Source organism: Tursiops truncatus, chromosome 15 (genome assembly GCF_011762595.2).
Source record: "Tursiops truncatus isolate mTurTru1 chromosome 15, mTurTru1.mat.Y, whole genome shotgun sequence".
Lineage (NCBI taxonomy): Eukaryota > Metazoa > Chordata > Mammalia > Artiodactyla > Delphinidae > Tursiops > Tursiops truncatus.
This window is the reverse complement of record NC_047048.1, coordinates 40,622,659-40,649,956: the sequence shown is the minus strand read 5'-3', so window position 1 is coordinate 40,649,956 and position 27,298 is coordinate 40,622,659. Positions and strand designations below refer to the sequence as shown.

Sequence of the window (27,298 nt, the reverse complement as noted above, 5' to 3'; positions counted from 1 at the left end):
CAGTCACCTGACTAGCTTCAGCTGCTGGGATCAGAGGCTCTGACTGTTGAGTTCCAAGGTCTGTCCAGTCAGCGAAGAGGAGCACTGCTCTGAGTTGGCTAAGTACACAGGGCCACGGGGTGAGATGAAAACAGGCCAGATGCTACTCTAAGTAAGTGACTAATCATAATCATGTTCTGTTTGTGTCACATGTGTGTGTCAGGAAAAAAACTAGCAGTCAGGTTCTCATGTAAACTCCTAAGGCCACTTTCGGGCAGGTAATGTGCCAGTGTGAAATGCATGAAAGAAGAAATTACTCTCCTGGGAGAACCTCACTTCTCTCTCACCCTCAACTCCACCAAAGTCAGTCCTTTCAAAAGTAACAGGGTTTTAATAATCATTTCTGTGATTTATTTCGTTTTCTTCAGCTACTGTTACTCACTGGATATTTTCAGATACTGCATGCGATGAAAACTACACATGAAAATATGTGGTTAGCCTGTGATCTAATTACGTGGCCTTTCTTTGGGAATTAGGTTCTTTTTCCCCTTTATTTTAGCATCTTTTTGTATTTTGTTGAAAGGCAGGATTTAAGCAAAGCACTGTGAGACTAGACAAAGAAAAGACCTGAGACCAGCAGTATGGAAACAAGTATCTGGGAAGAACTTTGCAATAAGAAGGACGCTTAAGTGTGCTGGGCAGGGACTGTCCAAGTAAGCAATTAAACAATGCTTTGTATATAAATGAAAAATGTAAGGGAAACAACATACCCTAAATGATGACCTTCTTCAATCCTGATAACCTGACGTTTATAAATGACCAAAAACCTTCCAGAAAACACTCGAGTCAACAGTGCATTTTATTATACATCTTAGATTTACACATTCCATATATGCTTTTAAAGCTTCAATTAACAGTTCAATACAAAATAAAAAATATATATGCAGCAGTGGTTCTCAGGCACAGAATTGAGGAGGAGATTGGAGCAAGCTTTTTCCCTAGCATACCATGAATATTACATTATGAACCATAACAGTGGAATGTTTCCTTTTGACCTAGCTGCCTTTTTTGGCTGAATTTTATTACAGTGGACAGCTTTAGAAGGTATGATACTGCTAATAGGAAACAAGACAAGTTTATAACCTGTTTTTTTCTTGAAGTCTTTAAGATCTAAACAATTCCCTTTTCTCCTAATAGAGCTCCAGGATCATCTAATGAAAATAATATTGTCCATAAAATATCTGGAGCATCATCAGCCTAAGAACCACTGCTCATGGTTATTCAATGTCTTCCGGCCTCACAGGATGAGGTAATGGTATGATGGATTTCTTCTCAGTGTCCCTGGAAAGTGCTTTCCTCATATCTGTTAGGAAGCAAAGTTTAATGTAAGTACCCAAATGTCAGAATATTTTATATCAAATTTAAAGTGTATAGGTTAAGAGGTTTTGTCCCCTACCCCCACTTCTACCATATTCTAAGAGAAATGTATTTGTAAGTGATTCTCAATCACAAGTACACCAAACCCCAGCTGGGATCCAGCTCTTCCTACAAATGTTCTTTTGACAGAACCTTAGTAAAAATGTGTCTGTACCAGTAAAACAATAATTGACAGTAATTAACCAATGGTTAGTTAATGTAAGTTAATCAGTGGTAGGTTCTTAAGGGTAGGTTAAAGCAGATTTAATTATAGCCCAGATTTTAAACATGATTCTCTTAAGTGTATTAAAATAGCCGAGTATTTCAGTCTGTAGGATGAATGTAGACATTTGGCTTCCTCTCAGGGGGGAGCTCACCGTAAGCATCCTCATCGGGCTCCCCGTTGCTGGCCGAATAGTACTCTATGACTGTCCTGTACACACTGTAGCCTAACTGCTTGTACATGTTGACTGCAACTTGGTTAGACACTCTTACAAAGAGATCAACAAAAAATCCACCCTTTCTGTAATTAAAAAAAAAAAAAAAAATTAGAAGTCCTTGCAAATAATACATAATTTTTAAAACTACTTTGACTATTCATAGGATGGTACTATGAAACCCTGCAGTCAATTACATCATGTTATCAATTTCTACTGCTGAGGATTTTGCAGTACAAAAGATAACTGTAACATTTCAAAACCTACAGGTCTTCTTAAAAGATAAACTTTAAATTTTTACCACAATTCTGTTACCTGGCTTTAAAAATCATTTTACCAATTAGTCATATAATAGTTTCACCCAAGGTTTTGAAGAAAGCACCAATGTGGCCTTGTATAACTACAGGACACTGGTCACAGCTCTGAAGCCCTTGGGTCCCTCTGGTCAGTGACAGCCCCTTTCTTACCCAGGTCTCCATGTCCTGACTCGTGTGGTCATCAGCGCCTTGCTTTATGCAGTAGACTTACCACCTGTTCTGGTTTAATTTCTCCTGTTTGTGAACATCACCTGAATGGAGTCAAACTTACTTTACTCTTTAGTGACTCGCCTCCCAGTCGGTACTGAGTCAGTCCCAGGGCAGCTGGAGCTTGTCCGTCCTCCCTGTGTTTAGTGTGTCCCTGTATGGACACACTATGAGATGTGAGATGTCTGTGGTCCTATACATTATCAACTATGCTGCTACGAGTATTTTGTTGTGTGTCTTGTGGTACATCCAGGATATCTAAGGTCTGCAGTTAGTGTCACTGCTGGCTCACAGGGACACCTTCAACTTTATCAGATAATGCCTGTCTCCCAGCCCACATGTGCCACCTGACACTCCCACAGGAGGGGGTAGACTCCTGATGGCATCTCAGGGCAATTTTAGCTGGCATTTCTGATTACTAACAAGGCTGATTATATTTGTGTCCACCATTAGATTTCTCATTCTGTATGGTCTTTATTGGTCGTTCTCCCCCACGTGTAGTTCTCTATGTATTCTGGATATTCAGCCTTGTGTAAAGGATGGTGCAAGTCTTCTCCCCAATTTGCAAATCTTTTTCCAATTTGTGACTTGTCATCATCCTTATGTATCGTTTGATGAACAAAGTTACCGCACTCTAGTGAAGTTGAATATATGACTTCCTTGCACTTTTTAGGGCTTGAGAAGTTCTTTTCTACCCTGAGGTCATGGAGACACTCTCCTTTGAAGGGCTTTTTAGTTTTGCTCTTCACATATAGGTTTTTAATAAATATGGAATTGATCTGTGCATGATAAGGTACTAATGTGGGAAAACCTTTTCCCATATGGATATCCAGTGGTGCCACCACGTTTATTGGAAAGTGTATCCTTCCCCACCACTGATCTGCAGTTGCCTCCTCCAAGGTGTGTCTAAAGTCCATGTGTTCCTGAGTCTGTGTCTCAAATTCTGTTCCACTAGCCTAGACAATTACTCCACTCACTTTTTTGCTGTTCAAGAGTGTCTTACCTCTTTTTGGCTCCTTCCATTCCCTGTAAGTTTCAGAATCAACAAGTTGCACGGCAAAGACTTGTGATTTGGGTTGCAGTTACGCTGACTGTGGATCAGTTACCTGTCTACTGTAGAGACGGCTAACTCTATGCTGCAGCGGTAGTTCCTCCCTCCACTTAGGTAGGTCATCTGTTCTGTCTCTGGGTAAAGTTGTATAAACTTCAGAGAGGTCTTGCACAGCTTTTGTTAGATTTCTCCTAAGGGCTTAATGTACTGATGCCAATGCAAATCACATCCTCTTCTAAATGTTACTGTTTGTATAGAAAAGCAATTTAATTTATACTAACTTTATATCCAACAACTTAGCTTAAGTTTTATTAAAATTCTAAATATTTGTAGATTCCTTCCTGTAGGTTTTCTATTTGTACAATCTTACCTATCCAAAATAACGGTTTTGTTTCTTCTCAAACCTTTTATTTTTCTTGCTTGCTTCACTTGTATGGTAGAGGATGATTTCCAGTAAATTACTGAAGAGAAGCCGACTTTAGGCATCCTGTCCTGTCCCAGAAATCATTCAGTGCATCACCACTCATATTTACTACAGGTTTTCAGTTTTTCAGGTTAAGTAAGTTTTCCTATTGCTAACAGTTTTTATCAAGAGTGAACTCTGGATTGTATCAAAGCATTTTCTACATTTACTGAGATAAATATTCTTCAGCCTATTAACTGGTAGGATACATTCTAATATTAAAACAAACTTCCCCCGATATGTCATCCTTTTCATGAATTGCTGAATCCATTTTGCTAAGAATTTTCTGGGACTTTGCATCTGTCATGAGATTTTCCTTCCTCTTGTCAGGTTTTGTGATTGCCCTTTTTGTGTGTAAAAGTAAACTTAGTGTCATTATTTCTTAAATTGTTGGTGAAATTTGCAAATTTGCCAGAGAAGCCATAGCTTTCTTTGTGGAAAGATTCTGGCTAACTGACTGAAATTAGTTAAGGCAGGGGTCAGCTTTCAACCTATTTTTATGCTGCTCTCAAGCAAAGAATGGTTTTTTACAATTTTGAAGAAGCAATAGAGACCTTGGGTGGCCTGTGAAGCCTTAACGTTTACTATCTGGCCCAGAAAAAGTTTGTTGACCCCTGTTCTGTACCCTTAATCAATTTCTGACTGTCCTAACAATTAGGATGAGGCATGCTCATATCTCTAATTATGATGATTTGTCTATTTCTTCTTGTAGTTTTGTCAGCTGTTGCATTTTTACTTTGAATTTGTCACTGGGTACGTACAGTTTTTAATTATTACATCTCTCTGATTAACTCTTTTCAGTATGCAGACCCTTTTTTATTTTCGTAATTATTGAACTATAATGTGACTGTTGTTAATTTAAGCACACCCTGTTAGAATCTGCATAATTAAAAAAAATTTCTTTACTTTCGATCTTTAACCTTTATACATATTTCCTGTAAATAGAATACAGTTCTGACAGTCCATCATTTTTTAATGTTACTGTCCTAAGAATACATGAGATCTACCCTCTCAATAAATTTTAAATGTACACTATCTTCAAGTGTAGGTATACAACGTTATATATCAAACTCTAGAGCTTATTCTTCTTGCTGAACTGAAACTTTAGTAACTTGACATTTCCCCCGTCCCCAGCCACCACCATTCCACTCTTCATGAATTTAACTACTTTAGGTATCTAAGTGGAATCACACAATATTTGTCTTCCTGTGCCTGGTTCACTTGGCATAATAACGTCTTTTAACTGGTGTCATTAGTCCATTAACATTTGCTGTTGTATTTATCAATTACTACATTTATCAATTATATTTGGATTCACTGCTACCGCCTTATTTCATGCGTTTTATTTGTTTTGCTACTTTAGTTTCCTTTTTTTCTTTGGAATTGACTTTTATTATCCTATTTTTCTCTTTGGATATTATATACTGTTTCTATTTTTAGTGTACACATTTAATGTATACATTAAAAATGTGTGTGTGTGTGTGTATATACGTATACACACACACACCCCCTACACAAATATAGGCCACTTAAATCTTAGCAACTATTGTAAAGTAAATGAACGTTTAGACCCTGTAAGGGAAGGGAGCATAGTGATTTTCTACTCTAAGAGATGGTCTATCCTATAAATACATTAAATCTGATGTGCAATGAGAACAGTTCCTAACTCCCTGTCAACTATACATGATAATGCCAAATACTTGTTTTCAACAAGATATGCCATTAACCAATGTGTGTAAACTACAATCTTGCTAAAGATTTTCCCTCTTCTGTATTCACTCTAGGAAGAAATTTTTAAGTTCTTAAGGACTAGACTTTTTCAGCTAAATTAAGAATGAGCTCAGGTTCCTCTTGCCCTTGACTTGGCTCAGTGTTTTCAGGCCATGGTTACTTCTTTAAAATGTTCCACTTTAATGGATTTAATAAAAGTAACACATAGTGAGTGAGTGTTTGACACATAAAACAGGTCTGAAAAAAAAGCTACAATATTTGCAGTTCTCAAACTCATGGAGGTGCATATTTCAAATGTTTGGGGAAAACGTAGGCAAACCTTACATGTTGTACACTGGCAAACTACTAGCTTTATATAGTTCACAAATACACATCATATCACATTATATTCCTTTTGGTGACATAGTATCTTTATGAAGCCAGGCTTCTGGCAATTCCTGTGATTACACGAAAATCAACATGGAGCAAGAATGCTGGCAGTTCTGCAGACTCTGGTTCCAAGGTTTGAGAAGCATGCAATGCCCAGCAGGTACACACATCTCATTAGGAGGTAACCACAGTTATTTAACAATGAAATGAAAATATTTTTTTCTTCCTAATAGCTACTAGCTTGCTGGGACACAGTTGCTTAAGACTACACTTCTGTTTAGCCTAGGGCACTATGAGAAAATGACTGAGATGCCAAGGACCGTGTTAACGAAGAATTTGGAAACACCTGCTGCAGTGGCAAGAACACTAACAGAAACCTTGAGGGCCAGATTTTGATTCCACCAGTTACCCAGCTCATAAGCCTATGGCAGGTCACTCACACTGCCTTAATTTTCCTCAGTGGCCAAACAGGAACAATAATATTCACTCTGAATATGTGACAGAATTGGTATAAGGACTATTAGAGGCTGAAAATGAAATTCCTATGAAACTGCATCATGACAGATGTTCAATCTGAAGGAAAAAATCTGATAAAACATTCACCAAGAGAAAACTCAAATGGTTAGAGTTCAAAAATCATTTGCAAAGCAGGTGCCTACCTTTCTGAAATCTCCTCTAATAACTCCATAAGCTTAGCAGCCAGACCAAGGCGTCGGAATTCCGGGGCAACAGACAGAGCTGTGACGTGCCCGTGCCACTCTTCCCTCGCCACTGAGCCTTCTGCTTTGCCCATGACTGCCAATGAAAGATCACATCCAGTAACTAACACGAGGATTTACACATACAGAAATGCTGTTTAGTACATTTTTATTATAAAGGAAACTAATGACCAAGTTCTGATCTTTAAGCAATACTTAAGAGTCATCTAGCTAATTGTTATTAATGCTTTTACTTGATAAGTATTTTTTTAAATATCTACATTTCATGTGGGTATGTATGTGTGTCATGTACACATAACAGAAAATCTACAGCTCAAATTTTTGTTAGCAATGCAACCAAGTCTGTCTGGGTCACTGCTCTATCCCCTGGGCCTAGCATAGTACCTAAAATACAACGGATCAGAAGGGATCAGTGAGCTGTCAAATGGTTGAAAAGGAAATAAAATTATGGGCATCACGATTATACTTCCAGTTCTGTGATCAATATAAAATAATCAGTTAAAACCTATATTTTAATCTCAACTGCCTATCCAAAAAAGTACTAGTGGTATTATACTTACTATAACCCATTAACTCTCCACCAGGGGCCTCTGCAACAATGAAGTACTCTGGCCAGTGGGCGAGGTACTGTAAGTAAAAAGGAATCCCATACTAGAGTCTTGTTAAGGAGGATGCAAAGTAATGGACAGTCAGATTTCTTCATGAAAGGGGTATTTTCAAGTTTCCTTTAAAAAGTATATTGTTTATCCCCAGCCATATGTATGACTTCCATAATCAATTTATTGGATGAAATATTTAGGTTAAGCACTAATTTTTAAGAAAATTGACTGAATATATATAAACTCAAATGTGACTGGAGACAGTAGCATCCAATAGACAGCAAAGAACCAGGCTCCCAAGTTCTACAGTCGTCTCCCCCGCTGCTCACACTGTGTCTAGATCCCTGCACAGCACTTTATCCATAATCACCTGATACTCTACTTGTTTACTGTCTCCCCTTGGAACATGTATGCCATGTTCCCTCTATCCCTGGTGCTTGGCAAACAGCACATGCTCAGTATGTTTATTTTTCATAATTGCACTGGGAAATTAACGACTAGTTCCTACATTAGCTTCAGCCATGGGACAGTGAAAATAACTTTAAACTTAAGTATTTCCAAAGGCTACTTAACAAACCTAGTTTTTCCCCTCCACCAATTCAAGGTCTCCATTTCTAGTAATGCAAAAAAAAAAAAAGCTGACTTAAAAGTGAATGCCTGAGTACTGCTCATTACTTAACTCTTCAACCCTGGTGTCCTTGCTGACTTGTACTCAATTCCTGTCCTCCTCCTTAGTATAAGCTTGCTGATGCAGTTCTATAAGGGGACACCATCAATCATTTTGTTTTAAACTTCCTGGAAAATCTGTTCAGTGTAAATTCTTCAAACTCTCCTCTGAAGAACAGCCTTTATTCTGTCTCTTCAAACATAACCCTTAACATGGCAGTCGTCAAGTCCTTCTGCCATCCAGCCACTGACATCATAACCATCTCTTCTCTGGCTACTGGAGGAGCCCCTGGCTCAAGCTCATGGACCAAGAAGCCCTGGCAGGTTACTCTGAAACATGACCTCACCTGGATTATGGGACTTTCACCAAAAACTTTTAAGTGTAACGGGAAGCACACCACATAAATTGATTTGCATCCTAATACTTTCCCTTATATACAGTGAAAATTTTCTGCCATTCAGAATTCTTCAAACTCCTTTTACTTTTTATAAACATGGAGAAGTCTTTAATAGGTCAATGTTTTAAATACAAATGAAAATTGTGGAGTCTTTTTCCATTCAACTTTGTTTCTGATATGTAGCCCTGTTGCTGCATGTATCTATAGTTGATTTTTACTGCTGTTACTGACATTAACTTGGGAGCTAACAAAATAACAAACATTTTCTCTAAAGAGCCAGACTGGAGGGTGGGGGGAGTGGGTGATGAATTGGGAAATTGGGATTGACATATACACTATTGATACTATGTATAAAATAGATAACTAACAAGAACCTAAAGTAAAGCACAGGGAACTCAATGCTTTGTGGTAACCTAAATGGGAAGGAAATCGAAAAAAGAGGAAATATATGTATAACTGATTCACTTTGCTGTACACCTGAAACTAACAAAACACTATAAAGCAACTATACTCCAATAAAAATCAGAAAACAAAAAAGGAGACAGACAGTAAATATTCAAGGCTGTGTGGACCATATTGGCCTCTGTTGCAGCTACTCAAACTGTGAAAACCACAACAAAACCTAAAGGAACTTCTCTGTGGAAAAGGCCACAACTCAAGAAAATTACAAATGGGAAAGCTCACTGGTAAAGGCAAACATAAAGGTAGGAAACCATCCACACATAAATATGATATCAAAATCAGCAACCATGAGAAGAGTACAAATGCAGGATACTGGAAATTGAGACCAGCAACTTAAAACAATCTTGTAGTTATACAGACTGCTCTATCAAAACCTCATGGGAACCACAAACCAAAACTCTACCATAGATACACACACAAAAAAGAAAAAGCAATCCAAACAACACTAAAGATAGACATCAAATCACAAGAGAACAAGAGGAAAGGAAGAAAAAAGACCTTCAAAAACAAACCCCAATTAACAAAACAGCAGTAAGAACACTTATTGATAATTACCTTAAATGTAAATGGATTAAATGCTCCAACCAACAGACACAGACTGGCTAAATGGATACAAAAACAAGACCCATATATATGCCATCTACAAGAGACCTACTTCTTATCTAGGGACACATACAGACAAAGTGAGGGGATGGAAAAAGGTATTCCATGCAAATGGAATTCAAAAGAAAGCAGGAGTAGCAATACTCATATCAGACAAAACAAACTTTAAAGACTTACAAAAGATCAGGAAGGACACTACATAATGATCAAGGGATCAATCCAAGAAAAGGATGTAACAATTGTAAATATACAGACACCCAACATAGGAGCACCTCAATACATAAGGCAACTGCTAACAGCTACAAAAAGAGAAGTTGACAGTAACACAATAATGGGGGGGGGGGGACTTTAACACACCACTTTCATCAGTGGACAGATTGTTCAGACAGAAAATCAATCAGGAAACACAGGCCTTAAATGACACATCAGACCAGATGGCCTTAACTGATATTTATAGATCATTCCATCCAAAAGCAGAATACACTGTCTTCTCAAGTGCACATGGAACATTCTCCAGGACAGATCACATATTGGGCCACAAATCAAGCCTCAGTAAATTTAAGAAAATTTAAATCACATCAAGCATCTTTTTCTGACCACAATGCTATGAGATTAGAAATCAATTACAGGCAAAAAAAATTGTAAAAAAACACAAACACATGGAGGCTAAACAATATGTTACTAAACAACCAATGGATCACTGAAGAAATCAAAGAAGAAATCAAGTACCTAAAGACAAATGACATCAAAAACACAGCAATCCAAAACCTATGGGACACAGCAAAAGCAGTTCTAAGAGGGAAGTTTATAGCAATACAATCTTACCTCAGAAAACAAAAATCTCAAGTAAACAACCTACCCTTACACCTAAAGCAACCAGAGAGAGTACAAAAAAAGAAAAAAAAAAAAACCCCGAAGTTAGTAAAAGTAAAGAAATCATAAAGATCAGAGCAGAAATAAATGAAATAGAGACAAAACAAAAAAGATCAATGAAACTAAAAGCTGGGTCTTTGAGAAGATAAGCAAAATGGATAAACCTTTAGCCAGACTCAAAAACAAAGGGAGAGGGCTCAAATCAATAAGATCAGAAATGAAGAAGTTACAACTGACATCACAGAAAAACAATCATAATAGACTACTACAAACAACTGTATACCAATAAAACAGACAACCTAGAAGAAATGGACAAATTCTTAGAAAGATACAACCTTCCAAGACTGAACCAGAAAAAAATACAAAATATGAACGGACTGATCACAAGTACTGAAATTGAAACAGTGTTTAAGAAACTTTCAACAAAGAAAAGTCCAGGACCACATGGCTTCACAGGCAAATTCTATCAACATTCAGAGAAGAGTTAACACCTATCCTTCTGAAACTCTTCCAACAAACTGCAGAGGAAAGAATACTCCCAAGCTCATTCTGTGAGGCCATCATCACCCTGATATCAAAACCAGACAAAGATACCACAAAAAAAATTACAGGTCAATATCACTGATGAACATAAGTGCAAAAATCCTCAACCAAATACTAGTTAACTGAATCAAACAATACATTAAAAGGATCATACACCATGATCAAGTGGGCTTTATCCAAGGGATGCAAGGATGCTTCAATATCTGCAAATCAGTGTGATACACCACAACAACAAACTGAAGAATAAAAACCATATGATCATCTCAATAGATGCAGAAAAAGCTTTTGACAAAATTCAACACTGATTTATGATAAGAACTCTCCAGAAAGTGGGCATAGAGGGAACTTACTTAAACATAATAAAGGCCATATATGACAAACCCACAGCTAACATCATTCTCAACAGTGAAAAGCTGAGGGCATTCCATCTAAGATCAGGAACAAGGCAAAGATGTCCACTGTCACCACTTTTATTCAACATAGTTTTAGAAGTCCTAGCCATGGCAATCAGAGAAAAAGAAATAAAAGGAATCCAAATTGGAAAAGAAGTACTATCATCACTGCAGATAAAATGATACCACACATAGAAAATCCTGAAGATTCTACCAGAAAACTACTAGGGCTCATCAATGATTCTGGTAAAGTTGCAGGATGCAAAATTAAGACACAGAAATCTCTTCCCTTCCTGTACACTAACAATGAAAGACCAAAAAAGAGAAATTAAGGAAATAATTCCACTTACCATCACATCAAAAAGAATAAAACACCTAGGAATAAACTTACCAAGGGGACAAAAGACCTGTACTCTGAAAACTATAAGATGCTGATGAAAGAAATCGAAGATGACACAAACGGAAAGACATACCATGCTCTTTGATTGAAAGAATCAATACTGTCAAAATGACTATACTACCCAAGGCAATCAGATTCAACTACAATCCCTATCAATTAGCAATGGCATTTTTCACAGAACTAGAACCAAAAAAATTTTAAATTTGTATGGAAACACAAAAGACCCCTAATAGCAAAAGCAATCCTGAGAATGAAAAACAGAGCTGGAGCAATCAGGCTCGCTGACTTCAGGCTATATTACAATGCTACAGTCATCAAAACAGTATGGTACTGGCACAAAAACAAATACAACTCAATGGAACAGGATAGAAAGCCGAGAGATAAACCCACACACCTATGGTCAACTAATCTATGACAAAGGAGGCAAGAATATACAATGGAGAAAAGACAGTCTCTTCAATAAGTGAGGCTGTGAAAATTGGACAGCTACAAGTAAAAGAATGAAGTTAGCACACTCCCTAACACCATACACAAAAATAAACTCAAAACAGATTAAAGACTTAAATGAAGGCCAGACACTATAAAACTTAGAGGAAAACACAGGCAAAACACTCTTTGACATAAATTGCAGCAGTATCTTCTTTGATCCACCTCCTAGAGTAATGAAAATAAAAACAAAAATAAATGGGACCTAATTAAACTTAAAAGCTTCTACACAGCAAAAGAAACCATAAACAAAATGAAAACACAGCCCACAGAATGGGAGAAAATATTTGCAAATGAAGCAACTGACAAGGGATTAATCTCCAAAATATACAAATAGCTCATGCATCTATATATCAAAAAAAAACCCAATCAAAAGATGGGCAGAAGATCTAAATAGACATTTCTCCAAAAAAAAAAGATGGCTAAAAAGCACATTAAAAAAATGCTCTACATCACTAATTATCAGAGAAATGCAAATCAAAACTACAATGAGGGAGGGAGGAACCAAAATGGCAGAGTAGAAGGACGTGCTCTCACTCCCTCTGCAGAGAACACCAGAATCACAACTAGCTGCTGGACAATCATCAACAGGAAGACACTGGAACTCACCAAAAAAGATAACCCACATCCAAAGACAAAGGAGAAGCCACAATGAGATGGTAGGAGGGGCTCAATCACAGTAAAATCAAATCCCGTAACTGCTGGGTGGGTGACTCACAGACTGGAGAACACTTATACTACAGAAATCCACCCACTAGAGTGAAGGTTCTGAGCCCCACATCAGGCTTCCCAATCTGGGGGTCCAGCAACAGGAGGAAGAATTCCTAGAGAATGAAACTTTGAAACCTAGTGGGATTTGACTGCAGAACTTCAACAGGACTGGGGGAAACAGAGACTCCACTCTTGGAGGGAACACACAAAGTAGTGTGCACATTGGGACCCAGCAGGAGCAGTGACCCCAGGGGAGACTGAACCAGACCTGCTAGTGTTAGAGGGTCTCCTGCAGAGGTGGGAGATGGCTGCGGCTCACTGTGGGGACAAGGACACTGACAAAAGTTCTGGGAAGTACTCCTTGGCATGAGCCCTCCCAGAGTCTGTCATTAGCCCCAGCAAAGAGCCCAGGTAGGCTCCAGTGTTGGGTTGCCTCAGGCCAAACAACCAACAGGGAGGGAACCCAGCCCCACCCATCAGCAGTAAGGCTGATTAAAGTTTTACTGAGCTCTTCGGAACAGAGCAACAGTCAGCTCTACGAACCACCAGTCCCTCCCATCAGGAAACTCACACAAGCCTCTTAAGATAGCCTCATCCACCAGAGGGCAGACAAAAGAAGCAAGAACTACAATCCTGAAGCCTGTGGAACAAAAACCACATTCACAGAAAGACAGACAAGATGAAAAGGCAGAGGGCTATGTACCAGATGAAGGAACAAGATAAAACCCCAGAAAAACATCTAAATGAAGTGGAGATAGGCAACTTTCCAGGAAAGTAATTCAGAATAATGATAGTGAAGATGATCCAGAACCTTGGAAAAAGAATGGAGGCTGAGATCAAGAAGATGCAAGAAATGTTTAACAAAGACCTAAAAGAATTAAAGAACAAACAGAGATGAACAATACAGTAACTGAAATGAAAACTACACTAGAAGGAATCAATAGCAGAATAACTGAGGCAGAAGAACGGGTAAGTGACCTGGAAGACAGAATGGTGGAATTCACTGCTGTGGAACAGAATAAAGAAAAACGAATGAAAAGAAATGAAGACAGCCTAAGAGACCTCTGGGACAACATTAAACGCAACAACATTCACATTACAGGGGTCCCAGAAGAAGAGAGAGAGAAAGGACCTGAGAAAATATTTGAAGAGATTATAGTCAAAAACTTCCCTAACATGGGAAAAGAAATAGCCACCAAGTCCAGGAAGTGCAGCGAGTTCCATACAGGATAAACCCAAGGAGAAACATGCCGAGACACATAGTAATCAAATTGGCAAAAACTAAAGACAAAGAAAAATTATTGAAAGTAGCAAGGGAAAAACAACAAATAACATACAAGGGAACTCCCATAAGGTTAACAGCTGATTTCTCAGCAGAAACTCTACAAGCCAGAAGGGAGTGGCATGATATACTTAAAGTGATGAAAGGGAAGAACCTACAACCACAAGGATCTCATTCAGATCCAATGGAGAAATCAAAAGCTTTACAGACAAGCAAAAGCTAAGAGAAGTCAGCACCACCAAACCAGCTCTACAACAAATGCTAAAGGAACTTCTCTAAGTGGGAAGCACAAGAGGAGAAAAGGACCTACAAAAACAAACCAAAAACAAAACAATTAAGAAAATGGTCACAGGAACATACATACTGATAATTACCTTAAACGTGAATGGATTAAATGCTCCAACCAAAAGACACAGGCTTGCTGAATGGATACAAAAATAAGACCCATATATATGCTGTCTATAAAAGAACCACTTCAGACCTAGGGACACATACAGACTGCAAGTGAGAGGATGGAAAAAGATATTCCATGCAAATGGAAATCAAAAGAAAACTGGAGTAGCAATACTCATATCAGATAAAATAGACTTTAAAATATAGAATGTTATAAGAGACAAGGAAGGACATTACATAATGATCAAGGGATCAATCCAGGAAGAATAGATAACAATTATATATGCACCCAACATAGGAGCACCTTAACACATAAGGCAACTGCTAACAGCTATAAAAAAGGAAATCAACAGTAACACAATAATACTGGGGGACTTTAACACCTCACTTACACCAATGGACAGATCATCCAAAATGAAAATAAATAAGGAAACAAGCTTTAAGTGACACAATAGACCAGACAGATTTAACTGATATTTATAGGACATTCCAACCAAAAACAGCAGATTACACCTTTTTCTCAAGTGCGCATGGAACATTCTCCAGGATAGATCACATCTTGGGTCACAAATCAAGCCTCAGTAAATTTAAGAAAATTGAAATCGTATCAAGCATCTTTTCTGACAACGCTATGAGATTAGAAATGAATTACAGGGAAAACAACGTAAAAAACACAAACACATGGAGGCTAAACAATACATTACTAAGTAACCAAGAGATCACTGAAGAAATCAAAGAGGAAATTAAAAAATACGTAGAGACAAATGACAATGAAAACACGATGATCCAAAACCTATGGGATGCAGCAAAAGCAGTTCTAAGAGGGAAGTTTATAGCTATACAAGCCTACCTAAAGAAACAAGAAAAATCTCAAACAATCTAACCTTATATCTAAAGGAACTAGAGAAAGAAGAAGAAAACTCAAAGTTAGCAGAAGGAAAGAAATCATGAAGATCAGAGCACACATAAACAGAAACAAAGAAAACAAGAGCTAAGATCAATAAAACTAAAAGCTGGTTCTCTGAGAAGATAAAATTGATAAACCATTAGCCAGACTCATCAAGAAAAAGAGTGAGAGGACTCAAATCAATAAAATTAGAAATGAAAAAGGAGAAGTTACAACAGACACCACAGAAATACGAAGCATCCTGAGAGACTACTACAAACAACTCTATGCCAATAAAATGGACAACCTGGAAGAAATGGACAAATTCTTAGAAAGGTATAACCTTCCAAGATTGAACCAGGAAGAAACAGAAAATATGAACAGACCAATCACAAGTAATGAAATTGAAACTGTGATTAAAAATCTTGCAACAAACAAAAGCCCTAGACCAGACGGCTTCACAGGTGAATTCTATCCAACATTTAGAGAAGAGCTAACACCCATCCTTCTCAAACTCTTCCAAAAATTGCAGAGGAAGGAACACTCCCAAACTCATTCTATGAGGTCACCATCACCCTGATACCAAAACCAGACAAAGATACTATAAAAAAAGAAAATTACAGACCAGTATCACTCATGAATATAGATTAAAAACTCAACAAAATACTAGCAAACAGAATCCAACAACACATTAAAAGGATCATCCACCATGATCAAGTGGGCTTTATCCCAGGGATGCAAGGATTCTTCAATATATGCAAATCAATCAATGTGATATACCATATTAACAAACTGAAGAATAAAAACCATATGATCATCTCAATAGATGCAGATGATAAAAAGTCTCCAGAAAATGGGCATAGAGGGAACCTACCTCAACATAATAAAGGCCATATATGACAAACCCACAGCAAACATCATTCTCAATGGTGAAAAACTGAAAGCATTTCCTCTAAGATCAGGAGCAAGACAAGGTTGTCCACTCTCACCACTATTATTCAACATAGTTTTGGAAGTCCTAGCCACGGCAAGCAGAGAAGAAAAAGAAATAAAAGGAATGCAAATTGGAAAAGAAGAAGTAAAACTGTCACTGTTTGCAGATGACATGATACTATACATAGAGAATCCTAAAAATGCCACCAGAAAACTACTAGAGCTAATCAATAAATTTGGTAAAGTTGCAGGACACAAAATTAATGCACAGAAATCTCTTGCATTCCTATACGCTAATGATGAAAAATCTGAAAGAGAAATTAAGGAATTGGTAAACTCCAATTTACCATTGCAACAAAAAGAAAAAAAATACCTAGGAATAAACCTACCTAGGGAGACAAAAGACTTGTATGCAGAAAACTATAAAACACTGATGAAAGAAATTAAAGATGATACCAACAGACGAAGAGATATACCATGTTCTTGGACTGGAAGAATCAATATGGTGAAAATGACTATACTACCCAAAGCAATCTACAGATTCAATGTAATCCCTATCAAATTACCAATGGCATTTTTTACAGAACTAGAACAAAAAATCTTAAAATTTGTATGGAGACACAAAAGACCCCGAATAGCCAAAGCAGTCTTGAGGGTAAAAAACAGAGCTGGAGGAATCAGACTCCCTGACTTCAGACTATACTACAAAGCTACAGTAATCAAGACAATACGGTATTGGCACAAAAACAGAAACACAGATCAATGAAACAAGATAGAAAGCCTAGAGATAAACCCACGCACCTATGGTCAACTAATCGATGACAGAAGAGGCAAGGATATACAATGGATAAAAGACAGTCTCTTCAATAAGTGGTACCAGGAAAACTGGACAGTTACATGTAAAACAATGAGATTAGAACACTCCCTAACACCATACACAAAAATAAACTCAAAATGGATTAGAGATCTAAATTTAAGACTGGACACTATAAAACTCTTAGAGGAAAACATAGGAAGAACACTCTTTGATATAAATCACAGGAAGATCTGTTTTGATCCACCTCCTAGAGTAATGGAAATAACAAAAATAAACAAATGGGACCTAATGAAACTTCAAAGCTTTTGCACAGCAAAGGAAACCATAAACAAGACGAAAAGACAACCCTCAGAATGGGAGAAAATATTTGCAAACCAATCAACAGACAAAGGATTAATCTCTAAAATATATAAACAGCTCATGCAGCTCAATATTTAAAAAACAAACAACCAGGGCTTCCCTGGTGGCGCAGTGGTTGAGAGTCCGCCTGCCGATGCAGGGGACAGGGGTTCGTGCCCTGTTCCGGGAAGATCCCACATGCCGCGGTGTGGCTGGTCCTGTGAGCCATGGCTGCTGAGCCTGCGCGTCTGGAGCCTGTGCTCCGCAACAGGAGAGGCCACAACAGTGAGAGGCCCACGTACCACAAAAACAACCAACCCACCCAATCCAAAAATGGGCAGGCCTAAATAGACATTTCTCCAAAGGCATCCAGATGGCCAAGAAGCACATGAAAAGCTGCTCAACATCACTAATTATTAGAGAAATGCAAATCAAAACTACAATGAGGTATCACCTCACACCAGTTAGAATCATCAGAAATGATGGGCATAATTCAGAAAGACACATGCACCCCAATGTTCACTGCAGCACAATTTACAATAGCCAGGTCATGGAAGCAACCTAAATGCCCATTGACAGACGAATGGGTAAAGAAGTTTTGGTACATATATACAATGGAATATTACTCAGCCATAAAAAGGAACAAAATTGGGTAATTTGTTGAGACATGGATGGATCTAGAGACTGTCATACAGAGTGAAGTAAGTTAGAAAGAGAAAAACAAATATTGTATATTAATGCATGTATGTGGAACCTAGAAAAATGGTACAGATGAACCGGTTTGCAGGGCAGAAGTTGAGACACAGATGTAGAGAACAAACGTATGGACACCAAGGGGGGAAAGCCATGGTGGGGTGGGGATGGTGGTGTGATGAATTGGGCGATTTGGACTGACATGTATACACTGATGTGTATAAAGCTGATGACTAATAAGAACCTGCTGTATAAAAAAATAAAATAAAATTCAAAAATTAAAAATAACAACTAGTACTAAAACTTTCTTTGGGTTATTTGTATGGAAATATGTTAATATAAACGTTTCAGACATTACAAGAAATTCCTAAAAATCTTATATGTTCTGGTATAATGTTATAAGTCATAATTCTAGTTATTATTTTTAAATGTATATCTCAGAAATAACTAAATTTCCTTGTCAAGTGCATTATTATGAACTTTCATCAAATCTTTAACTGTGGTCATTTTTAAGTCTTTTGTCATTTACAGACAGTTCTGGGTATACTCTGTTGCTTTTGCAAAAATGTTCCTATAAAGGGTTTTTTATCTTCAAGTAATTCATGGAAAAGACTGACAAGTACAGGTTTCTGGTAAGTGACTATACTGCTGAACTGAATGAATAAGCATTTTCAGAACTCTAACGGAAAACTGATGAATTCAAAAAAGTGCTAACAAAAGATCAAGATGAAAAATAATTACATGGGACTGAGTGAACTGATGATGATGATTACAATTTTTGTGACTTTCTGTTTGAAACATTGTTGGTTCTTCTGTGCTTTGTTTTTCCAGATTTAAGAAAACTTTTTCTCTTTAAAAAAAAAAAACAAACCTACAATGAGATATCATCTCACACCGGTCAGAATGGCCATCATCAAAAAATCTACAAACAATAAATGCTGGAGAGGGTGTGGAGAAAAGGGAACCCTCTTGCACTGTTGGTGGGAATGTAAATTGATACAGCCAATATGGAGAACAGTATGGAGGTTCCTTAAAAAACTAAAAATAGAACTATCATACCACCCAGCAATCCCACTACTGGGCATATACCCTGAGAAAACCATAATTCGAAATGAGTCATGTACCACAATGTTCATTGCAGCTCTATTTACAATAGCCAGGACATGGAAGCAACCTAAGTGTCCATCAATAGATGAATGGATAAAGAAGATGTGGCACATATATACAATGGAATATTACTCAGTCATAAAAAGAAAAGAAATTGAGTTATTTGTAGTGAGGTGGATGGACCTAGGGTCTGTCATACAGACTGAGGTAAGTCAGAAAGAGAAAAACAAATACCATATGCTAACACATATATACGGAATCTAAAAAAAAAAAAAAAAAAAAACTACAATGAGATATCATCTCACACTGGTCAGAATGGCCATCATCAAAAAGTCTACAAACAAATGCTGGATAGAGTGTGGACAAAAGGGAACCCTCCTACACTGTTGGTGGGAATGTAAATTGGTACAACCACTATGAGAACAGTATGGAGGTTCCTTAAAAAACTAAAAATAGAACTACCATATGACCCAGCAATCCCACTACTGGGCATTTATCAGGAGAAAACTATAATTTGAAAAGATACATGCACCCCAATGTTCACTGCAGCACTGTTTACAACAGCCAAGACATGGAAGCAACCTAAATGTCCATCGACAAAGGAACGGATAAAGAAGATATGGTATACATATATACAGTGGAATACTACTCAGCCAAAAAAAGAGAAAAGAATGCCATTTGCAGCAACATGGATGGACCCAGAGATTATCAGACTAAGTCAGACAAAGACAAATATCATATATCACTGATATGTGGAGTCTAATTTAAAAACTGATACAAATGAACTTATTTACAAAACAGAAACACGCTTACAAATATCAAAAACAAACTTATGGTTACCAAAGAGGAAACGTGGGCGGGGGGGGGGATAAATCAGGAGTTTAGGGTTAACATACACACACTACTATATATAAGATAGGTAACCAATAAGGACCTACTGTATAGCACAGGGAACTTTACTCAATATTCTGTGATAACCTGTAGGAGAAAAGACTGAAAAATAATGAATATATGTATAACTGAATCACTCTGCTGTACACCTGAAACACAACACTGTAAATCAATTATACTCCAATAAAATTTTAAAAAAACGGCACAGAACAGAAAAAAAACTCGTTATATATTCTAGCTATTCACTTCCTGTCAGTTTTAGATATTAAAAAAAATCTGCTTCCATTCTTTCAACTTTTTAGTTTTATGCATGATGTTCTTTAAGTAGATATTCATGTTTTAAGTATTCAATTAAAAATATTTTCTTGATTTCTACTGCTAGTGTACAGAAATGCTATTGATTTTTCGAAACTTGATCTTGGTTCTAACATTGCTGAACTCGCTTATTATTAATAGGTTGTTCTTTTTTCTAGATAGATGACTGTATTATCAATTATAAATAATGACAGTTTTATTTCTACTTTTCTTATCCTTATACTTTCTTTCACTTCTTTCTTCTTTCCAATACCTTTGGTCAGTTCCTCTGGAACTATGTTAACGTGCAGTAGTGACAGCAGGCATTCTCATCTTACACCCAATCTTAAAGGGAACGAATCTAATTTCTCACTTACCTATAATGCTTACTGAAGGTTTTTAGTATCAAACCTTTACCAAATTAAGAAAGGTTCTTCTACTTCTACCTTGTTGTGCATTCTTACCATAAAAAACTACTGAACTTATACAACATTGTAAATCAACTCTATTTCCATTTAAAAGAAAAAACTGTGAAAACCAAGGAGAAGAGCACAGACAATATGTACATTATTCACCATGGTTGTGTCCAATAAAGCTTTATTTACAAAAAAAGGCAGTGGGCCAAACCTGGCCCATGCACATTACTGTGCCAACCCGACATAATTGACTCTATTTCTTATTATCTTCAGCTTCCAGGAAATTGAATTACTAGGTATTACATTACGAAAGTGCCTTCCAGAAAGACTAGCATTTACTCTGTCACTCGCAGTTTATGAGACTGCTCCCCCTCACCTCACCTTCATCAGCCTTGAGTTTTATCACTGCTTGAAATCCTTCATAATTTGATAGATAAAACATGGTATCTCATTTTGGTTTTAATCTGCATGTCTTTTAACTGGTGAGACCGAACTCTTTTTAATATTTTCATAGCATCCTATATGCCCTCTTTGTTAAATTATCAATTAATACTACCCTCCTACCCTGCAGTGGACATGGCACATAACCCCAAAGTGCAGCTCTGTTTCACGCTCCTGAGCGTGTGGGGATTGTCTGTTAGGGTCAGAGGACCCTCACTTCACACATCTTTGCCCGTATCTCTAGTGGGGAGCATGAGAAGTACTGCTGATGTTAGCCAAAGTCCTTCTTTCACTTTAGCAACACGCCCCAATATAAATCAGGCTCATTCCAGACTCTGTTCTAGATAGGCAGGTATGGCACGAGGCAGGGGTCCACAGGATGCAGAAGGCTGTGTGGCACCTCCCAGAGGTACCCCTGGGAGTCTGGGAAGGACGCACTCACCTTCCCCTCTGTTGATCGATCCTCCTGCCAAGAACATGGCTGAGATGCGGTACGCTCTGGGAGCCACCTGGACAGGAAGCCAGGAACACCCGGGAACGGGAGAGTGGTTCCACTGCAGAGCCCGGTCGCTGGGGATGTCACAGAGCCACCAGGACTGCTCGTCCACTCTAGACTCATTCACATCAGGCAGGAATAGCCCCTCCTGCTGAAGTCACCACTTTCTGCTGCTCACAGCTATGCTTACTACTGAGGGGCAGGGTGGGCAGGGAACTGTACTGTTCTTGATTTATGAGGTCATTATATTAGCGGCTTGTCAACAGGTGTAAGATAACTCTTGTTCCCAGGTTTTTAGTGTTTTTTATTTTCAACTGCTTTCAATGTTGCTTATGTTTCCTGACCTCCAAGTTTTAAACATTTTCGGTACTCAAGTCTATTTTTTTCCTTTTGATCCTCTATTTTCCTTATTCTTAGTAAGCCTTCATTTAACTTTTTAAAAAAGGATACAGTTTCTGTAAGTGGATCCAAGTTACTAAAAGAAACAAGAAAAATGTCAACAGTAAGCAGTGTTTACAAAACCAGTTTAAATAAGGAGACTACAACTAAAAATAACATGCACAGGGAAAACAAAACATGTTAAATCCACAACTTTAAAACCAACTTTACAGCTAAGAAAGATGGTTTAATTTACCTAATGGCCATAATGAGCTATCATCACAGCCACTATAAAGACATCTGTACATTTTCATTTAACTGCTGCTTCTTTACAAATTATAGTTAATACATCATCAAAACCTTCCTTTTTGCTTTTTCCTTTGGCTGCACCAAGTGGCTCGTGGGATCTTAGTTCCGGACCAGGGACTGGACCCAGGCCCGAAGCAGTGAGAGCACCGAGTCTTCACCACCGGACTGCCAGGGAAGTCCCTAAAACCTTCCATTTTCTAAATGGCAATAAACTGTTACCGGAACTGGGGACCAAGCTGGCATGTCAATCACAGATGGGGGTAATAACCCTAGCCCTGCAGCATCTGACAAGCACCCCCTCTCTGCCAATTCCTCCTCCTCCCTCCCTCCTCCCCCAAAATGTGGGCCATCTCACCACTCAGGCTTCTGCTCGCCACTCTTCTACATTTCTGCCCCCCACCGCCCCCATTCCCATACTTTCAATTTTGTTCTCAGAGGGAAGCTCCTGATCTGGCTCTGGAGCTGCTGAGCGCCTGCCACGCCAGCATATCCGATCACAACACTCCCGACAGCATTTCTTAAATGCACACCTGCCTCTGTCTACAAAGAACTCTGCCCCTTACTTTCCTATTCAATTAATGGAACCAATATTTTGCCAGACCCCAAAACAGCTACCTTCAACTCTTCCTCTTGCACAGTCAAACTCTGCTTTTGGACCCTTAACAATGCAAACAGTCACACTGCATTTCTGGAGACCAGCAGTTCTTAGGATCCCTTTACACTCAAAAATTACTGAAAACCCCAAGAACTTCTGTTTATGTGGATTACATCTATTGACATTTAAATGTTTAAAACATTCATTTAAAAAATAAATAATACATTAATATGAATAACTTTTTTTAAACCAAAAACGTCACTATTTTCGAAAACAAAAATTTAGTGACAAGAATGGCATTATTTTAACAATTTTGCAGATCTTTTTAATGTCTGGTTTAATAGAAGGCAGCTGATTTCTCATTTCTGTGCCTGTTATGCTTACTATTACATGATCACAAACCTTGAAAACTCCACTGTGCACTTGTGAGAGAATGAAAATGAAAAAGGCAAAAGAAAAACCACCCCAAACAAAACCCTTATTATCATGAAAATGGCTTGCAGAACCCCCAAAACAATCTTGAGGCGCCCCTGGCCACACCTGGAGAATCACTAATCCATGTGGACTCACTCTCCCCTGCTTCTCAGGACTACTCTATACCCTCTCCTGTCTCCTCAACACTCCCCCTTCCACCTCAGCTGCTTCCAATTTCAAGAAGAAAACAGCAGTAAGGAGAAAGCTTCACCAAGGTCCCACCCCCGCCCCACCCCCCCTACACCTCTGCGCCCACACTCCACCTGCACTCCTGGACCCAGGCCTGGAGGCCTGGTGAGCAGATGCCCCCACCTCTCGGGACCCAGGACTCTGCTCCCCTGAAAGAAATGTATAAACGTGCTGCACACCTAGCCACCGGCAGACCTGACACAGTTCAGGGCTCCGTCCTCCTGAAATGCTGTCCTCTCTCAGACTCCAGACCCACCATCAGGTTTTCCTCCCACCTCACAGGGCCACTGTGTCTCCTTTAACATGTGATGCCCTGGGGCACATTCCTGGAACCTCGTTTTTCCTGTCCGCACTCACTCATCACTGATGTCACCTAGCCACGTGGTTTTTTGTGTTTGTTTTTATTTGGCTGCACTGGGTGTTAGCTGCAGCACCACGGGATCTCAGTTGCCGCGTGTGGGATCTCAGTTGCAGCATGCAGGATCTAGTTCCCTGACCAGGAGTCAAACCCGGGCCCCCTGCATTGGGAGCGTGGAGTCTTAACCACTGGACCGCCAGAGAAGTCCCTAGCCACCTGGTTTTAATGCCATCCACATAGTGTTGACCCCGAAATTTCTATCTTTAGCTCAGACCTAAACTTGAGACTCCCACATCCGGATGCCCAGCTGACTTCTCCACCTGGGTGTCTGAGCGCCCTTGGCGGAGACCCACGTTCTATGCCTCTCCGAGGTCGAGCCCTTTGACTCCGATCGGACCTGGTGTTCTCACACTCCCACACTCACTGTTCCAGCACAGCTGCCGCTGCCTCCTCCTCCGAAACAGGAATCTGTGCCCGTGCCACTCCCTCTGCCTGGAAGTCTCCCGCCCACAGTGCCCACAGACTCCCTCCCCTCCAGGTCTTTCTGCAGTGACACCTTCCCTGAACACCTCACCCAAAGCCGAATCCCCACTCACTCCCTATTTCCCTTTCCAGCTCACATTTTTTCCTTTGTACTGAATGCTAAGTTCTATCTTACTCTTCCCTCTAAACTGTAAATTCTGGGAATTCCCTGGCGGTTCAGTGGTTATGACTATGACTCCCCCAACTTGGTTCTCACTGCCAAGGGTCTAAGTTCAATCCCTGGTCAGGGAACTAAGATTCCACAAGCCACACAGCACAGCCAATTTAAATAAGTAAACTGTAAATTCCATAAAGATAACATTTTTTTTCTGTTTTGTTCACTACTGTCTCTTCAGCACTGGTGCACAATAGGCATAAAACATTTTGCCAAGAATAAAATATTTGTTAAATTAACTGCAACGTTTCTACATCCACTGCTTCTTTCAGTTACTACTGCAACACCCTACTCCAGTGATTCTCGGAGTTCTTGATGGAAGTGCCCTAATCAAAGTGAGAAGTAGGAGAAAACGAGGAGGGAGAGGAGCTCCCCTATTGGCATATTCTGAAGAAGACTTCACAAGCTACATGATTCTCGGAAATCAAATGTTTTGTTATAAATAAATGGTCATGCTTATTTTCCTTCTACTCTATTCATTTTCGTATAAAAATATTGGCCCTTCCTAGGTCTTCGGTTATAACTGGTTCTCCAGCAGGCTTTGCCTCATCTATTCTTGAAACTTCAAGGCATACTGTCACCTCCAGAGCCTGGGCTTCCCAAACCCAAGCCTTTGTCAAGTCATCATCTCCCGGCCATTGCCAAGACCACCTAAATGGCTCACACCTGCCTGGTATACCTCCCCCAGCAGGCCCGCGGTGGCGAGCTCAGGCTCCTGGGCGGCCAGGAACGTGCATTTCCAAAAAGCTCCCGGTGCTCACGGACCACTGTAAGAACCACCCGCCTGGAGCCAATCTCGTTGATCAGTCTCCTTGCTCTGCCCACTCCCACGCAGGGCTCTACCACCTGGGCCATTCCCCTGCGCTCTCAGGACCTTAGTTTACTCACACCAAAACTGGGGATGAGAAGGGCAGCTACTTCACAGAGTTGTCAGGAGGAAATGGGTTACTCCAGTGCCAGGCACAGCGAGCCCTCAACAGTCGCCTTAGTTACACTGCTCCTACTGGGAGAGGCCCCACAGAAAGTTCCCCCAATAGTGGAGCAGAAGTCCAGTCTCACCAGTTTCTCTGACCACTGAGTTACAGAAACCCGCTCCTACCATCACTCACCTCCCAGGTGTCGGCCACGCCCGCACCTGCTTCCTCCTCCAGAACCTCCTTCCTCAACCCTGTCAACACTTACCCATTTTCCAAGGCTCAGCCCCTCTTTGAATGTTTCTAGCCACCTCATCTCAAGTTCTTTCCATCCTCCTGACACTTGAATATGTACTCTCTGGTCCTTAGTTTTCACATAACTGCCCCGGGGTGTTTAAACTGGGTCTGGGATTGGTGGGTGCATGGATAGATGGGTGGGTGGACAGAAATGTGATGAAGCCAATGTAGCGAAATGTTAACGGTAGAGTCCAGCTAATAGTCTACACGTGTTCACGGTAAAATTCTACCAACTTTTTAAGTGTCCAGGAACTTTCATAAAACTTAAAAAAAAAAATGGCACCTGCAAGTCACAGTCCTTGACTTAACTCGGACGGAGGAACATGCATACCCTGGGCCTGCCGCAGCAGTGCTCCCGCCGGGATGCGCAGCAACAGTAACGAGACGCGCAAACCCGCCGGGCCCTGGACGGGGCCACAGTGTTAACCCGCCCGGAGGGGAACGCAGGCCGGAGCCGGGGGTCAGAGCCGGGCTGGCGCCCCCCGCCCCGCCCGGCACCCCGAGAAGCGCCCACACCGCGCGCAGGGCTGAGAGGGGACGACCGCCCGGCCAAGGTCAGCGGGGCGTTCGCACGTCCTCCCGCCCCCCCCCCCCCACGGCCCCGGGGACGCGCCGGCGGCAGCTGGGCCCGGGCGCGCCTCACTCACATGTTGTTGAAGCGGAACAGGTCGTCGCACGTGAAGGCCCGGAGAGTGGTCATCGCGCCGCCACCGCAAGAGCCTGCTCTCCGCAACTCAGCGCACTCCCCACCGGAAATTATCTGGCGCGCGGCAGTCACGGGGCGGGGCGGGATGGGAAACTGCTTCCGGGCCAAGACTTGCTTAGCAACGGCGGCGGCGACGCAGCGCCTTCTGGCGGCCAGATCCGGGAAAGCCTGTAAAGTCTGGGGTCTTCCCTCTTAGAACCTCAAAACTCCTCCTTGGAGTGACAGGGGAAAGCAGGCAGAGTGATCCTCCGGGGAAGAAGACAAGACGCTGCCAGGGGTTAGGAACCCAAAGCAGAAAAGCGGGGATCAGGACCACTTGGTGCCGCCTGGCAAATGAGGAAGGAAGCGGAGAGGGATGGGAGAATTCACGGTCCAAAGTGGCCTGTCCCAGTGATGACAGCCATGCATGTGATCGCAAATTTTCTAGTATCATGTTTCACAACATAAGAGAAAGGTGAAATTAATTGCAATTATATATATATTATTTTACCCAGTATATCAAAAATATACTGGGTAATTTATTTAAAAAAATAAAATTAAAAAAAATTTTTTTTAAATATATTTTACCCAG

General features: G+C 39.9%; 2 protein-coding genes across 3 annotated transcripts in view; one reads left to right on the top strand and one right to left on the bottom strand.

The window, feature by feature from the left end:
* The window catches only part of CRNKL1 (crooked neck pre-mRNA splicing factor 1), a 31,068-nt gene extending 23,919 nt beyond the window's left edge, over positions 1–7,149 (top strand). For both annotated transcript variants that reach the window (XR_004522153.2, XR_002174844.3), the window contains one exon: positions 563–7,149. The gene's annotated coding sequence lies outside the window, so the exon portion shown is untranslated. The remainder of the gene's footprint in view (positions 1–562) is intronic.
* NAA20 (N-alpha-acetyltransferase 20, NatB catalytic subunit) lies at positions 821–26,802 on the bottom strand. Its single transcript, XM_019927546.3, has 6 exons — positions 26,669–26,802; positions 22,261–22,285; positions 7,250–7,340; positions 6,630–6,765; positions 1,773–1,918; positions 821–1,342 (listed from the first exon to the last, which is right to left on the bottom strand). Exons 1-6 carry the CDS (start codon positions 26,719–26,721, stop codon positions 1,257–1,259), a joined length of 537 nt encoding a protein of 178 aa, XP_019783105.1. The 5' UTR covers positions 26,722–26,802; the 3' UTR covers positions 821–1,256.
* Positions 26,803–27,298: the final 496 nt, after the last annotated feature.

Bases quoted from the DNA above. Each gene is read 5' to 3' on its own strand.
- NAA20 (XM_019927546.3), bottom strand. From the start codon at position 26,721: ATGACCACTCTCCGGGCCTTCACGTGCGACGACCTGTTCCGCTTCAAC. The intron at 22,286-26,668 runs GTGAGTGAGGCG...TGTTTCTTTTAG, and splicing joins CTGTTCCGCTTCAACAACAT to TAACTTGGATCCACTTACAG. The intron at 6,766-7,249 runs GTAAGTATAATA...TTTCATTGGCAG, and splicing joins TGGAGAGTTAATGGGTTATA to TCATGGGCAAAGCAGAAGGC.